This window comes from Anastrepha ludens, chromosome 4 (assembly GCF_028408465.1).
Source record: "Anastrepha ludens isolate Willacy chromosome 4, idAnaLude1.1, whole genome shotgun sequence".
Lineage (NCBI taxonomy): Eukaryota > Metazoa > Arthropoda > Insecta > Diptera > Tephritidae > Anastrepha > Anastrepha ludens.
In genome coordinates, this window is record NC_071500.1 from 59,602,038 (window position 1) to 59,618,101 (window position 16,064).

General features: G+C 33.9%; 3 protein-coding genes across 4 annotated transcripts in view; all 3 read left to right on the forward strand.

Annotated features, from left to right (window-relative positions):
* Positions 1–16,064, forward strand: part of LOC128862551 (heparan sulfate 2-O-sulfotransferase pipe-like) — an 86,523-nt gene that overhangs the window by 31,015 nt on the left and 39,444 nt on the right. Inside the window, exons 5-6 of one of the 2 annotated variants that reach the window (XM_054101251.1) lie at positions 2,332–2,486; positions 7,619–7,861. The exons of the other annotated variant lie outside the window; for it this stretch is intronic. Of the exons in view, the coding sequence (XP_053957226.1) occupies positions 2,332–2,486; positions 7,619–7,788 (325 nt within the window). The 3' untranslated portion in view covers positions 7,789–7,861. Of the gene's footprint in view, positions 1–2,331; positions 2,487–7,618; positions 7,862–16,064 lie in introns of those variants that run through there. 2 annotated transcript variants of the gene reach the window in all.
* On the forward strand, positions 9,881–13,011 carry LOC128860658 (heparan sulfate 2-O-sulfotransferase pipe-like). Its single transcript, XM_054098307.1, has 4 exons — positions 9,881–9,901; positions 10,202–11,046; positions 12,522–12,676; positions 12,745–13,011. Exons 1-4 carry the CDS (start codon positions 9,881–9,883, stop codon positions 12,981–12,983), a joined length of 1,260 nt encoding a protein of 419 aa, XP_053954282.1. The 3' UTR covers positions 12,984–13,011.
* Positions 13,167–14,086, forward strand: LOC128860659 (heparan sulfate 2-O-sulfotransferase pipe-like). The gene is made up of 3 exons (XM_054098308.1): positions 13,167–13,214; positions 13,303–13,859; positions 13,924–14,086. Exons 1-3 carry the CDS (start codon positions 13,167–13,169, stop codon positions 14,084–14,086), a joined length of 768 nt encoding a protein of 255 aa, XP_053954283.1.

The following is a 16,064-nucleotide window of genomic DNA, read 5'->3' on the forward strand; positions in this document are numbered from 1 at the left end:
CCACTTCTGCGCGCACTCTTTCTGGTATGTACTTATATTATGTACCTAAAGGCGGCCGCCGTAGCCGAATGGGTTGGTGCGTGACTACCATTTGGAATTCAGAGAGAACGTAGGTTCGAATTTCGGTGAAAAACCAAAACGAAGAAAAAGTTTTTTCTAATAGCGGTCGCACCTCGGCAGACAATGGCAAACCTTCGAGTGTATTTCTGCCATTAAAAAGGTCCTCTGCCATTAAAAAGGTCCTTTTATAAATGTCAAAAATGGCGATAAAATTTTGGTAATGTTAATTTTTCCAGTGTTATGCCAGAAATGTAAATAGTAACCCTAGTAATTTAATTACAATTGTAAACAACTATTTCACATTCATATTGTTTATATTCTGAGAAGCAATTTCTAAGTAAAGGAAATTAACTGATACTTTATTTGGCTTTATTTTGTAGCTTTTTTTGAATATTTTGATTTTTGTTTGCAAACTTGAAAGCAATTTCTAGATTATGATTTCTTGGAAATTGTTGACCTGTATAGTCATTTTATTTAAAACGAGTGGGATACCCGCCATCGCCACCCATATGTTTAGTAAAATAATTTATGATCGTGTCCAGTTCTTAAATTAGCTGCTAGGTCATTTATTTTCATTGGTAAAGATTGGAAAAATAAGTTACTGTTGCATGCCTTAAATTCTCATTGAAAAGTAATAATAATAAAGTAACTATGCTTAGTTTGTGCGATATTTTTTAGTTTTAAATTTTTTTATTCAGATCTTGAAATTTTATAATGAAAAAGAAACTGGGATCATAGAAGTTTTCCTTATAGTTTCTGTGCAGGCATTATTTAATATATAATTATAAAAAATAGACACATCTAACTCTTGTTTTACACGGTAGACACGTTCCTTGGAAAATCGTGCACAAAAAAGTCGTGTAAAAAATACATTCGACATATAGTAAATTTGGGGAAATGTTCACAACTTTGACAAATCGTGTAAGATGAAAAATCTCTAAATATTTTCACAAAAAAAAGTGCAAAAGAAGTAATAATGAAATCCATATATTGTATATAAATACAGGAATATTCGATTGGGGAAAAAGAAATCCATTATTTTCTCTGTAGATGGCTGTAGTGATCGGTATCTCGTAAAGTATAGATCAAACAATTTAAAGTTTATGGTCGTTGTCAAGGTGTCATTTCACACTAAAAAAATTTGTTTGCTGTAGGTTGTTTATTCCATTCAGTTGTGAGTTACTGGAAGTCAAGAAAGAGAAAATTCGGTAGGTGCATTTTACAAGTTTTCTTCGTTAAAGGCGAAAAAGCAAGCCAGAATGGTGTTTATGGCGCCGATACTGTCAGAGCTAATTACGTGCAATTTTGGTTTCGTCGATTCCGTTCAGGCATTTTTGATGTTAAAGAAAATTTCGATAAAGTCGATGTAATCACAAAAATAATCGATATTACTGGCTAACATGCCATCGTAGCATCGTTCAGGAGCTAAAGATTGACCATAAAACAGTTTTAAATTATTGCGCAAATATTTTACAAAAAACAATTCATTTTTATGATAAAAAATTAAAATTAGTGGTACAGTGAAAATTCAATCCATAAGTAAAAAACATATTGTATAAAAATTCAAATCGAAATTTCTAACAAAAAATCAGTTTCGCAACTATTAATCTCTACTTGATGCACGCTTATTACGGACTGTACCATTATTTGCCATTATTTTTTGCTTTCACGAGTTGTTTATACAAGGAGGCGCAAAATCAATTGCCCTATGGAAAAACTGATAATTTTTCAAATGGCGTCGTACGTCAATCATAGTTGACACTTGAGAACTATGCAGCTGCAGTATACGAACAGAAAAGCAATGGAGCTCTTAAAGCCAAATAAAGATTTCCGTCACTCGAAATAATTTTTTTTTATTCATTAAAAAGTGATTCAAAAACTAAATTTAATGATTAATTTTGCGCCATCTTATACAATACTTGTTATCCAGCTACATGCAACCTAAGAAATATCTCGAAATTTTTATTCACAGTCGGACTTGGCTAGTTTTAAAATGTTTTCATTGCATCGTTGCATACATATGTATTAATGTATTTTTTCTTAATCTTATACGAAACATTTTTACTTTTGGAATTATTTTTTGTTTTGAAAAACCCTTTTTGTTTTGAGATTCCTGCAAGAACGAAAATTTCGTGAAATGAAATGTATTAGTGAACCGTGATATTTTAAAAACCGTGTAAAAAAGACCGTGTAGAAAGAGAGTTGGGTGCTATATAAGGGATATGTAAACATTTGTAAAATTATTGTTATTTTTTGCATATAAAAATTTAGGCCATTCAATTCGTACCAGGCTATGCAACAAGCGAAAAGAAATGTTGAAAACCATTACGCTGTAATTGGTACATGGGAGGAAACTAATATTACACTGACGGTACTGGAGCATTACATACCGAGGTTCTTTGCTGGAGCGACTGAGACATACTACAGTAATATCTCGTTTTATAAACATTTTATGCAGTTCAAAATAATTTATAATGTGGCAGTAAAAGCATGTTTGCGATTAGGGGTATGGGTGTTTTCTAACAAACAAAAAATACATAAAGGCACTTCACAATTATGTTCAAAAATCTGACATCATGGCATTTACAATTTATCATGGTAATATAGCAACTAAACATATACTTATATGTATGTATACTTGTATTTGCCTTCATAATTTGCAAATGGCATGATGACAGGTCGTTTGCACCTAATTGCAAACTAAGACATCTCAAAGCGTCTCAAAAAATTTGATTTCAGTATATTTTCTTTTGGTTTAAAATTGCATTATACAAGTACATATGTACTATAATATTTTGTGGTTGGAAAATACGCAAACTCTAATCCCCAAAGTACACAACACAAGCATGCGTGAACTTGTTAAAATTTTTGTATATGCAGAGGAACATACATATGCACACATGCACATAAATTTAAAACTAATGCAGTTATTTATAAAAATCACCTGCAGAAAAATTCAGCAATCAACATCTAAACTTGGTTGCAAATATTATCACCTAAACCGAGTTTGAATGAGAGCCTTTCCAATTTTTGTGTCTCTACCGAGGTGGCATCAATTACGAGCCCTGAGGAAAGCCAAGTTCTTGATCCCACTGGACTTCCCTTTGCCATTGCTAGTGTTTGCCTTATTAAGCACAATGAAAGCTGATATATTATTGCATGATTAGAAAAGCATACATCATTTCAAAAGATAATTTAAACTTCTAGAGAACTGTTTTCTCGAATACTAAGAGAGAGAGAGAGAGAGAGAGAACTCATAACATTTGCCCATTGTCCATGAGCTTGACGAGGGACGTTTAAAGTATGGTTTTTGCTCTTCTAGTGATGCTGTTAAATTGTTATTTCGGTCCATCGTTAATTGCAGGAGATGATGTGGCCGGGTTTTGTTCATAACCAGACTCATTCAATTCCTTGTGGTGCTTTCACTCTAATAAAATGTCTCTTCGACGTCGGCTTTTTAAACACAAATTACTTCGGTAGCTGTTCTTTGTTTTATTTTTGTCATTCAATATCTTCAGCGAATAATTAGCGAGATATTATTATGATAAACTATTACTGTTGTGTAACCAGAAATGCCAAGTTCTTACGAGGACTTCTAATCAATATCTATGGATGTTTATTTTCAATTTTACTTGAAGCAACCACATGTTTTCTTTACATAGAAATTTGAGATGCCATCATTTTGACATCCTCTTAATGAACACCGTACAAAATTTCTGTATTTCTGTAAATTTCAAATAGTCTGATATCATCATATCTGCTCATATCATATCAATAATGTATTCATTTATCTGCATGCTATACATATTTGTTTGATGAGTTGAAAAGTAAGGTGGGTCATCTGCTGATTTTGTTTTAAAAATGCATTAAGAAACATCGTTCAATAGTTTTGCTATTTTTTTTGCTGATTTTGTAAAATATAAATCATTAGCTATACTCGTAGCTCATCTTGTCAATACTTCAAACAGTTTAAGGTCCCTTTCCACTAATAGTACAAATAATATTGTGGTACGCGTGAATTAGACACTTAAGCCAAATAAATTCTGAATTTTTTCTCGATATAACGCGATTTTCAAACGCATTCTACCGAAAAATAACAATAATTAGAGACCGGCTGAACACCGATTTTTATAGCCGAATCGAACATCTTCAAGGGTCTAAATAACAAACAAGCACTACCTTTTTGAAAATTCAGTATATTCAAAAAAGAAATTATTTAACACTTATAGTTTAATATATTAATGTAATGTAAAAACAATATCTTATCGGCATTTTCTGTCACTTTTCAAGTTGCACGGTCTATTGATATAGAGCTGACCTACAGCACTGGCCAATTGCTCAATACTCCCACTCACAGGAGGAAAGATATACACAGTAGGATAAAAGTATTCCTCGTTAAGTTTAAATGGATTTTGGAGAAGCCTATGGCTCCAAAACTTCTGTAGATCTGTAGAAATATTTTTCTCTATTAATGCTTGGTCTGATAACATTTTATAGCAGTTAATTTGTTTTGTTTTTTTATATTTATAAATAAATTAAGTTTTCCTTGGGCATACATAAGTTTTCGTCATTAACGATATATTTCAATTCTTGTTTTCTATAAAAGAGGCCAATAAGGAAGTTGATATGGCAACCCTAAAGGGGTGTACGCGCCAATTATATATATATATGTTATTTAGTTATTTTAGAGCAAAATTTGTCGAAAATTAGAATTACTAGAAACTAATAGGACTATGAATAAGTTCGTGCGGTTTTACAACAGATGGCGTAACTTGATTATTATTCCATCGATCCACATTTCCAAACATTCATTGGAGAGCTACTGTCGTAAGGCACAAACGTCAGTATAAGTTTTTTATTTGAAGCGTAAACAACAATATTTTTACCACACTTGAAAATGTCGAATTTCGTGCCAAATAATGTGTTTTTGCGGGGAATTCTTCTTCATTATTTTAATATGAAGAAAAAAGCAGCCGAAAGTCATCGTATCTTGGTGGAAGTTTATGGTGAGCATGCTCTATCTGAGCGAACGTGCCAGAAGTGGTTTGCACGCTTTAAAAGTGGTGATTTTGGCTTGGAAGACGAAGAACGCGAGGGTGCGCCGCCAAAGTTCATGGATACCGAATTGGAGGAATTGCTCGATCAAGATCCGGCTCAAACGCAAGAAGAGGTTGCAAAAACTTTGGGAGTTGATCAATCAACCATTTCCAAACGTTTAAAAGCCATGGGAATGATCCGAAAGGTAGGCCATTGGGTGCCGTATGAATTGAAGCCAAGAGACGTTGAACGCCGTTTTATGGCATGCGAACAACTGCTTCAACGGCACAAAAGAAAGGGTTTTTTGCATCGAATTGTGACTGGCGATGAAAAGTGGGTCCATTACGACAATCCAAAACGTCGGGCAACGTATGGATACCCTGGCCATGCTTCAACATCGACGTCGGCGCAGAATATTCATGGCCTGAAGGTTATGCTGTGTATCTGGTGGGACCAGCTGGGTGTTGTGTATTATGAGCTACTGAAACCGAATGAAACGATTACGGGGGATGTCTACCGACGACAATTGATGCGTTTGAGCCGAGCACTGCGAGAAAAACGGCCGCAATACGCCGATAGACACGACAAAGTTATTTTGCAACATGACAATGCTCGGCCACATGTTGCACAAGTGGTCAAAACATACTTAGAAACGCTCAAATGGGATGTCCTACCCCACCCGCCGTATAGTCCAGACCTTGCGCCATCCGATTACTATCTCTTCCGATCGATGCAACATGGCCTGGCTGACCAGCACTTCCGGAATTACGATGAAGTCAAAAAATGGATCGATTCGTGGATTGCGGCAAAACCGACCGAATTTTTCACAAAGGGAATCCGTGAATTGCCAGAAAGATGGGAAAAAGTAGTAGTAAGCGATGGACAATATTTTGAATATTAAATTTGTAACCATTTTACGTCAATAAAGTTTCAAATTTCGAAAAAACCGCACGAACTTATTCATAGTCCTATTAGAAAACATAAAATTAGTGCGCTTGATAGAAGTTATTCAGCAAAATGGAATGCAAACTTCGTATGCAATTTTTATTTTTATTTATGTTAATAAGTAATGGATTTAAGGGACGAATACTTTTGCCCGCATAACTCATATGTTTAATTTTTACTTCATACTTTTATTAGAAATAAAATTATAAATGAAGTTATTTGGTTTTTGAAATGAATAAACTGATGTATGTAAATATTTCTTAATATTAATACTTTTTGTGATAATACATATTTGTTTAAGCAATTGCTTAGAAAAATACCAATAGGCAAAGTGAAAAATACTTTTGTCCGTCTGTGTATATTTAAAACTAGCTGTACCCGGCGCACGTTGCTACGCCAACAACTAAAATAAATTTAAGAAAAACAACTTTAAAGAAAAATCAGTACACAAATATTCAATTCATTCTAAACCATTTTATTGATTTTTTTTTATTTCGAAAAAATCGGTTGAACGGGGCAGAAGTTGCCACTCTGCAGCAATGAGCATACTCTACAAACCTTCTACGTGGAAAAATACATATACCATATATACCAATTTTTATAATAATCGGTCCAGTAGTTTGTGAGCTCATCGAGGACATACAGATAAACATTCATTTTTATATATAATACAATATAAAGGTTGTGTTTTTTTTTTTTTCAACAGAAAATTTGGGCTCTGATACCATTACTCAAAAATGTTACAATTTTTTTTTGTTTTGGTGTTATTACAGCAAATCTTATTGCTGTGATGTGAATTACAAAAACTGTTTTGTTAAGAAATGTTTGGCCAATGTTTAGATTTGGTTTTGCCAAAGCCGAACCGAAACTGAACTGAGTTTTTGTGGTCGAACATGACCGAAGTCGAGATTCAGCCGTTCTCTAATATGTAATAATAAAACGGTGGCAAATCGTAGCTCTGAGGAACCCAACTGGTATTAATTAAACAGCTGATTACACAAATATCGAACTTTCTTCTGGAGGAATTGTACGGCACATTCGGTTAAACCAGAGCACTCGGACAACCAATTCTTTTACGATCTCCAGTAATCGTAACTTTGTTGAAACTTCAAACTAAAATTAATAAAAAAATGTCTAATTCACTTGGACCTTCATACTGAATTTCTTCTTAAGTTTAAATGCAAAAAAAAAAAAAACAATACCCAAATAGCTTGTTGTTCATCTATTAGTTTGTTAGTCCATTTAATTTCTTTAGGACGTACGATTGGAAAGGCTGATTCAACACTTGTTTTAAGGAGGAATACAAATTTTGTCTTTGGGCTACTACGTAGATCTGTATATACACATGTATGTATGTATTTCCTCGCATATACTCGTGCAAAGAAAAATGCACATGCTCCAAAATTATCGCTGCGTCCTTAAAATGTGCATCCATCCACGGGTATGAATTGCAGCGATAATTTTTATTATATTCAGAAAGTATGCCTCTTAATGTATTTGAATGCTGTTTTGCTGAAATGAACTTTGTATACGTATTGGCTTAATTTACACTATTCTTTGTTATTTGAATTTTCAGAGGCTGAGAATAACCTACATCAAGTTAATAGAAATTCCATTAAGCCAAGTGTTTCGCAGGAAGTTCGCGAAATATTGCACAAGAATTTGACTAATGAAATCGAGTTTTATAATTTTTGTAAACAACGTCTTTATAAGCAATATATTGCCATAAAATTAAAGAAATATTAGATATTACGAAATATAACGGGATATACTCTTATGTGATTTGTTGCACTATCGCCATAGCAAAAGAACAATTGTGTAGCTGTCACGATTGCATAATTGTACATACGTAATAAGTTGACCAATTAATAAGAAAGTAAATAAAAAATTAGTGACTAACAATTAAGTTTTATCATTCATAATGACCACTTGTAATTTTACATACATATGCAATCAGGTATGTATGAGTTTGACTACCATTCAGAAAGCTGCGGGTTTGTAGTCCACAGTGGTCATGGAACAACAAATGATAGAAAAAATATTTTGTAAAAGCGGTTGCCTCTCATCAGGCAATGGCATGTGTATTTCTGCATTGAAAAAGGTCTTCCCAAAAATCTGTCTGCCATACGAGGGTGGCTTAAAACTATAGGCCCCTCCATTTGTGGAAAAACACCACGAAATTGATGGAGGGGCTCGGCTAAACACCATACAAAGGAGGCGAAGGAGGCAAAAAATATCACAACGAACAAGTGATGTCGCTCCCGTTTTAAAAATATTTGAGAAACTGACTTTAAGACACTATTTGCAGGCAAGGCAAACTTTTTGCATTACGTGGTGAAGTGCTGTCGTCAATGAGTTTATACTGTAAGGCGGATGCTCCAGACCTGGGGTGCTGCTGTACTTGGCCTTTGGGTTTAGTTATAGCATTTGGGTATTCAAGCTTCACGATAGCTATGGATATACTGATTTGGCCACACAAGCAAGAGGTATTGTATACGAAAGAGAGTGCTTCACTTTAAAAAGATTGCGGTGTTTGGAGTTCGATGTATGTGCACTTCTTGCAAAACCATTTATATCTCTTTATTTAGAACGCATACCTTGGAATCCTACTTATTTAATGTAAAATCACCCCTACAAATCCAATGGAGCAACACAACGCTTGTTGCAAATAAAAAAGTTTGTAATAAAATAATTTGAAGTGGAAACTTCACGAATAACAATTGAAATTTGTAATAGTTTTAAATACTAATATTTCTCTCTTTCTGCACTCTTGTTGCACTAAACGTCAAAATAGCTAGTTTTAAAGTCAGATTGTTTACGTTTCGCCCATTGCGACATTTAACTGACAATGGAAGCGTTGCAGTAAGCAAAAAAGCCGTTTTGATTGACTGGAAATCAGCTGATATTTATTCATCGCGTACATTGTTGTTGCGCCATATTTACCGCAACGAATGCGTTATTAATGTGGTATTTTATATATTTTATTATATAGAATTACAAAATAGCAAAAATCGTATATCCACAAGCTCATAAATTAAAAAAAGTGCGTGTAGCGTAGTACTCAGAGAGAGAATGAGAAAGAGAGAGAGAGAAAGAATATATATCTAAATAAATTCTCAACATTTGCAGAGAATAGAAATAGACAAAATTTACAAAAGACGGAGAAGGGTCGACCGGTGTAGGTAAACGCCGGACACAAACCATGGCAACAACGCGCACTACTCCGAGCGTTTATCACCCGCACAAAGGGGACACTAAATTAAGCGCATTAAATGGAAATTGAATTATGCTTGGAAAAGAAAAGTATTGCAGAACCCCCTCCATTTTACAGATTAAAAATTTTTAATATTCTTGAATCAAATGGGCAATTTAGCATACCAGCGCCATGAGTTGGAGAATTGCATTTGAAGAAGATTCAAGAATTCAAGACAAAATACATTTTTACTCGCGAGAGTTCTTGGTTGTGTTATTGTAATACTGAAACATGAATATTTAAGAATATGAATAGCTCCTTCGTACCACTGATGAAATTCATGAGGTATACGAGGAAATCTATGTATTTTACACACATACTCGTAAAAGAGTGAAAGTCCTAAATCTTAGCCATCTCAAGTAAAGCCAAATAAATATTAAATTTGTTCAATTTTTCGTTCATATTGGGCTTTGTTTTTTACTGTGCGTCCTTATATGTAAGTAGTATATGTATATATGTATATGTACTATCAATTTACTAACTTTCTGAAGTGGCATCTGAATTTTACAGTTTTTCTGTTTACTTCACTTGAGTTTGTTTACTATAGCATTTAATAAAAATACCAAAAAATTTGTTTGGTTTAAAATGGCAAATATGGATATTGAAGTATATGAATTCCACTAATTTGACATTTGTTTGTGCTTATTTTGGCTTTTAAGTATTAAATGTTATTGGCAAAATCTTTTAGATACTAATATTTTTTCAAGTCGATGTTTCAGTGTACTTGTAGCGTACACCCTCATTCAACAAGGGATTCTATCTGTCCCCCACTCTACTTATAATTTGTCTCTGTTCATTTTCGTTAGTCGACCTGCAAATGGTTATGGTTTAAATCGCCCTCATAACGTAAAGAAAAAATGCAATTATACGAAACCATTTTAGAAATGCAATTCAATTCCCTAACAGAGTAGATCGCGAAAGCTTCTCAAGCCGCTCAGACATCATAAGGAAATCGATAGAGAAAGCGTTGGTAATAATAATAATAATGAAGAAATTTTACCTCATAAGCGTCTTGAACACAAGAAAGGCCGCTACCATAAAAAAAATAAAGTGAAGTCACAAGAAGTAGATGACAATAATTTTGAAGATTCTTACGATGACGATGATGGAGCCGATGACGTTCGTGACGCCACTGCATCTGACAGTCTAGCAAGCAGTGACGAAAGTAACGAGCGGACCTCGGAATTGAACCTTCATGCTGACAATTTGAATAATACAAAGAAAGCTGACGTGGATTTGATAATATTTAATAGGGTACCAAAAGTGGGTAGTCAATCATTGATGCAGCTCTTGACTACTTTGGGTAAACTTAATGGTTTTACAACATCACGCGATATTAGTAAAGGTCACGAGACCGTTTTAATTGAACCACGTAAGCAGCGAGAATTAGCATTGGAGTTGTTAGCGAAGCCGAAGCCACATGCGTACAATCAACATCTAGCCTACATAAACTTCACCCGTTTCCATTTACCCAAACCTATCTATATCAATTTGGTTCGACATCCTATCGAACGTATTATTAGCTGGCATTACTATACACGCGCCGAATGGTATTATCAAGATCTGAAGGAAAAGATGGGACATCTAGCGCCACTACGTCCTTCAGACGAATTTATGAATTTGGACTTAGATACTTGCGTAAAAACCAACAATTTATTCTGCCAGTTCAATCAGGATGAGATAATAAATCCATCCGGTGACCATCGCCGGCAAACACTATTCTTTTGTGGACAAAATAAAAAAATTTGCATGTAAGTAGCACACGCTTTTTCAGTCAGCATGTGCATGCTCATTTACATACAAACATGAGTGGGTAGTATGCGCAATACTACAAGTACATATATATTAGCACAGATCGTCCTTAATGAAAAATTTGGCAGCTTATAATGGAAGAGTTCCGAAAGGCAAATTGAGCTTATAATCATAATTTTATGTGTCTAATTGATACAAATTTTTGCTTTAAATGGACATTGAAAATGTTTTTCGAATAGTTAGCCAAGGTGGTATGGAGATTAGCCCCTTAATATTGGCACTCATATAAAAATAAATACTGAAATGATGAAACACACCATCCTACCGTGTTTAGATGAGTACATTTAGTATTTGTGTATTTCTTTCCATCGTTACCAACAATTTTGAAATATTATACTTTTTACGTAACGGTTACATTTTTATAGAAGGAAGCCTTTTATCAGCAAATGCAGGTATAGGACTCACTAATGGCATTTCAACTGTTCAATAATGTGGGTAAAAAATTGTCCACTGAAGAATTTCAAGCGCGAGTACGTTAGACTATCGTTCTACATTTGTCAGTTCGATGACTACTCAATATTCGTATCAAATCATAGATGACGATCTATTTTTACGTCCAATGTTTAGTAATGACCGATGAAAAAAAAGCAATTGGTGTAGCCCATCTCTCATTTGATCCAATGTTTGGAAACATTTATATAAAATCAGATTTAGTTCATTTTGAGAATTTTTGTAAATAAATTAAGAAAATGCAGCCACGTAAGATATTTGATGAGGAAATAATTTTAAAAGGGATGGATTCTCTGAGTTGTTGAAATGTTCTTAGTTCAAATATTGAATTCAAATCCAGTTCTATTTTAATATCATGAGATGGGAAGATATATCAAAATGGGGAGAAAACGGTAGGAGTATCCAGGCGCGGACTAAAAATCCCTGTGGGTCTCCTTTCTACAAAAATGCTTTTAATATTTTATAGTATGTTTTCCCAACGATATCTCTTTTTAATTCATCGTTCTTTTGTAGACACAGTCTAAAGAGGTATAGGTACTCTTACTTTTGCCGTAGTAATAAATGCATAGGATGAGTTTAATAAAAAAAAAAATACTTTGTTTAACGAAAGAAGTCTTTTTAATTTTAATTGAAATTGTTTTAATCAACAATAATACGTGTTTCGAAAATTGCTTGATTGATAATAAAACAAACAAAAAAATTTGTTGGGAAAATCTGAGCTCCTTCGAGAAGTCCGAACATGGTGGAAGTACCATCTGGTGGATTTTAGCCTTGTTACTATTATTATATCTCAAATATTGTGATTTTGCTTTCGGAACCCTTTCAATGGAAGCCTTAACTGAAGCTATGCCTAAACGCGACCCACTCTAATGCACGTACTTGTGCATGAGTATGAATATATGCATGCGGCTTATACGGAAAACATAAATTGTAAATTGATATTTGTTCTTCCATTCGCCTTAAGGCCCTTCAATTCTGTTACGGCAATGCAGAAAGCTAAACAAACGGTAGACGAAGATTTCGCAGTTGTTGGGACATGGGAAGATACCAACATCACCTTAGCTGTGCTTGAGCATTATATACCGAAATTTTTCAAACACGCGAAAGTGGTGTACTATAGTAAGAGAAAATTAATTTAGCGCAGTCGTTTTTTTTAATAACGCTTACAAATATCTTGAACATTTCAGTGGATAGAGAAAAATTATCGATGGTGAATAAAAATGCTGGGAAGCGACCAGTGAGCCAGGAAACACGTGACATCCTTAGCAAGAATCTTACCAATGAAATTGAGTTTTATGAGTTTTGTAAACAACGTTTATATCTACAATACGGCGCAATCAGTAAATTCAAAAGCATCGACAACGACGACTATGTTCTAGTACCAGAGCATAATGAGGATGAGGAAATATTCAACCAAGACTATTAATTTGGTTAAATTTGAATATACTACAATATATTTGTCCAAAGTATTAGAAAACAAAAATAAAAAAAAATTGTATGGCATTTTCAATTATTTTGATCGATTTTTCTTTTTTCCATATTTTCCGATTTCACTTCCTGCTTCTGCTTTTACGGCCAATATCTATGCCAAATTCATATTTACGTAGAAATGCTTTTTGACTTCTGGAAATGTCATTCATGGCTATACGCAATTACTGTTTTAAGTAATATAGAAAAAGAAAAACAACAACAAAAACGCATGCTGATCATTTTATTTATATTTCTTGCACTTGTTCCACATTCAGCTTGATTCGCTTATATCAAAGAGCTTAAATAACACCCAGTTTGCCGAAACCGATTTACTTTTCTTTAATCGGGTACCGAAAGTTGGCAGCGAACATCTTATTGAACTTATTCGGCGCTTGAGTACTATAAATGGGTTTGGGGCTAGTAGAGCACTATTTTCTGAACCAATACGACAAAGTCTTTTGGATGAGGAACAAGAGGAATTAGCGAATGAGCTAATCGGTTACGAGGAGCCGCATGCCCATTCAGCGCATGTAAATTATATTGATTTTAGAGAATTCGATTTACCACAGCCCATTTATATCAACATGATACGTGATCCTGTGGAACGGGTTATAAGTTGGTTCTATTATAGGCGTGCACCATGGACAGCAGTGCAAATGTACAAGTTGACTAAGAAATTTCGCAATGCGCAATGGTATAAGAAGAGCTTCGAAGACTGTGTGCTACAACATGATGCAGAATGTCGTTACGAGACGGGCTCGAAATTTCAAAATACGATTGTAGATCACAAACGGCAAACATTATTTTTTTGTGGTCACGATCCAAGTTGCGAGTATGTCTTTGTGAACCATTTTTAGTGCATCATATTTTGTTATTGTGAATTAAAACTATTACAGACCCTTCAATTCAAAAAGCGCTTTGCAATTGGCTATAAAAAATGTTGAGAAAGAATATGCGGTTGTGGGCTCGTGGGAGGATTTGAATGTTACCTTAAAAGTACTGGAGCATTACATACCAAAATTTTTCCGTGGCGTAACACAGCTATATTTTGGTAAATAAAAACACACACACCTATACATACATTGTTGTAACCTTATTCATGATATGGACAGTTTTTTAGAGAAAATGATTCGACCAGCCTCGGCATATTTCCATGCAAATTTTAGGCAATGAGAGGCTATTTATTTATGGTCCCAAACATTAACTGCGTGAGTTGATTTAGAAAGTCCATAAGAAAAAACTGAGTTATGTTGTGCTATGCCTGCTAACGAAACTGGTACATATCCAAGCGATTTTTTTTTTCCAACACTGTTTTGTTATTGATAGTAAAATATGGCCCCGAGTTATATTCGAAAACACGATTTTCGACTTAGACGTTTATTGCTTCGGCGACAGATATACCATATACTTGTAGTACCAAGCTATGCAAAACCTGCATTTAGAGAACTTTTTGTAATACAAAAAACCCGGAATATAAAGTATATGAAGAGGATTTCAGTAGAGATAGGTATAATGATTTTGTATTTAATTTCATTCTAAGAACAATCCCGAAATCACGGGATTAGATATTTAAATGCATTCCTTTAATACTGTCATAACTTGTCTGGTCGTATAATTTTAAAACTGTTTCATTTGTATGAATAAGGACTTGATTGTGATTATAAACAGGTTTTACCTTTATGTTTTGTTAAATTTCTTCCTCAGATGTGGAAAACGGTTTAGTTTCTACACCAATGAATGCTAATCCCTGGAAAGCAAATATAAGTTCGTATGTGAAGGAAATGATTAGAAAAAACTTTACCAAGGAATATGAATTCTATAATTTTTGCAAACAACGTTTATACAAACAATACTTTGCATTAAAAAATTAAAAAAAATAACGATTAGCAATAGCGGAAAGCGAAAGTTAGCAGTAATGTATGTGTGACTGTTGTGAGCTTCAAGAATGTATTTGTAAAATAATAATTAATATAATATAATTTTCAACGGTGTTTTTTTCATGAGGCAGTAGAAGTTTTCAGTTCGCGTAAGTTCGGTCGAGAAATGTGTGGCGCGGTTGCTGAAGAGGTTTAGGTAATATATATAAAACTTGCGAAACATCATCGCGTGTGCTTTTTTTGGCCACCACCCTCAACTATTAGTTTATTTTTGTATGGGTGACTTAGTCAACATAATTCCATATATTGGCTTGTGGAAATCTTGGGCAAATGCGTGCATCTCGATTACTCGCCCCAACTTGGTACACGTATTGCCCCTCACCACCTATTGATCTGACATAAATAGTATTGAGATCGGTTAATGTTTTTGTATATTAATACTAAATTTTAATTATCTATGAGTTTGAGTTTATTCCAAAAATTATTAGCCAGCTCAAATTAAATTTTGCTAAAATATGAACGGGTATATAAAATTCGTTTTGGAGCGAATTTAACACTTACTTCTTTATTTTTAATTTTCATAAAAGTTAGTGCGCTGCATTTTCTGCTTCTTAAATTGCCAACTTTTATTTGAGAGTCATAAAAAATTCGAAAACGCTGTTTAAAAGTATACCACTTTTAAGAGATCATAAAAGTTATTACGACCAAAAAACTGGTTGTGTGTTGCTGAGTTTAACTCAATGTTATTTCGAAGCTGCAATTAAAAAAAATATGTTCATTAGACATGTAAAATTAATATAGTATATGGAAAATTTTGCTAACTTTGAAGGAAGAGATTGTATGGTTTTCCAAAACAGAGCATATTATTATTAGGAGTGAAGGCTGCCCATAAAGTTTAATTTTCTAAGCGGTCCAGTAAATGAAATTATATATTAAAAAAGGGAATAAAAAAACTTATTGCCTAAGAAGTATAAAACTACATAAATCCAAAAAAAAATTAGTAATATTATTGACTTATATACACATACCTATATATAATTGGCGCGTACACCCATTTTGGGTGTTTGGCCAAGCTCCTCCTCGTATTTGTGGTGTGCGGCAAATATTTTTATGAGGAGCTTTTTCATGGCAGAAATACACTTGGAGGTTTGCCATTGCCT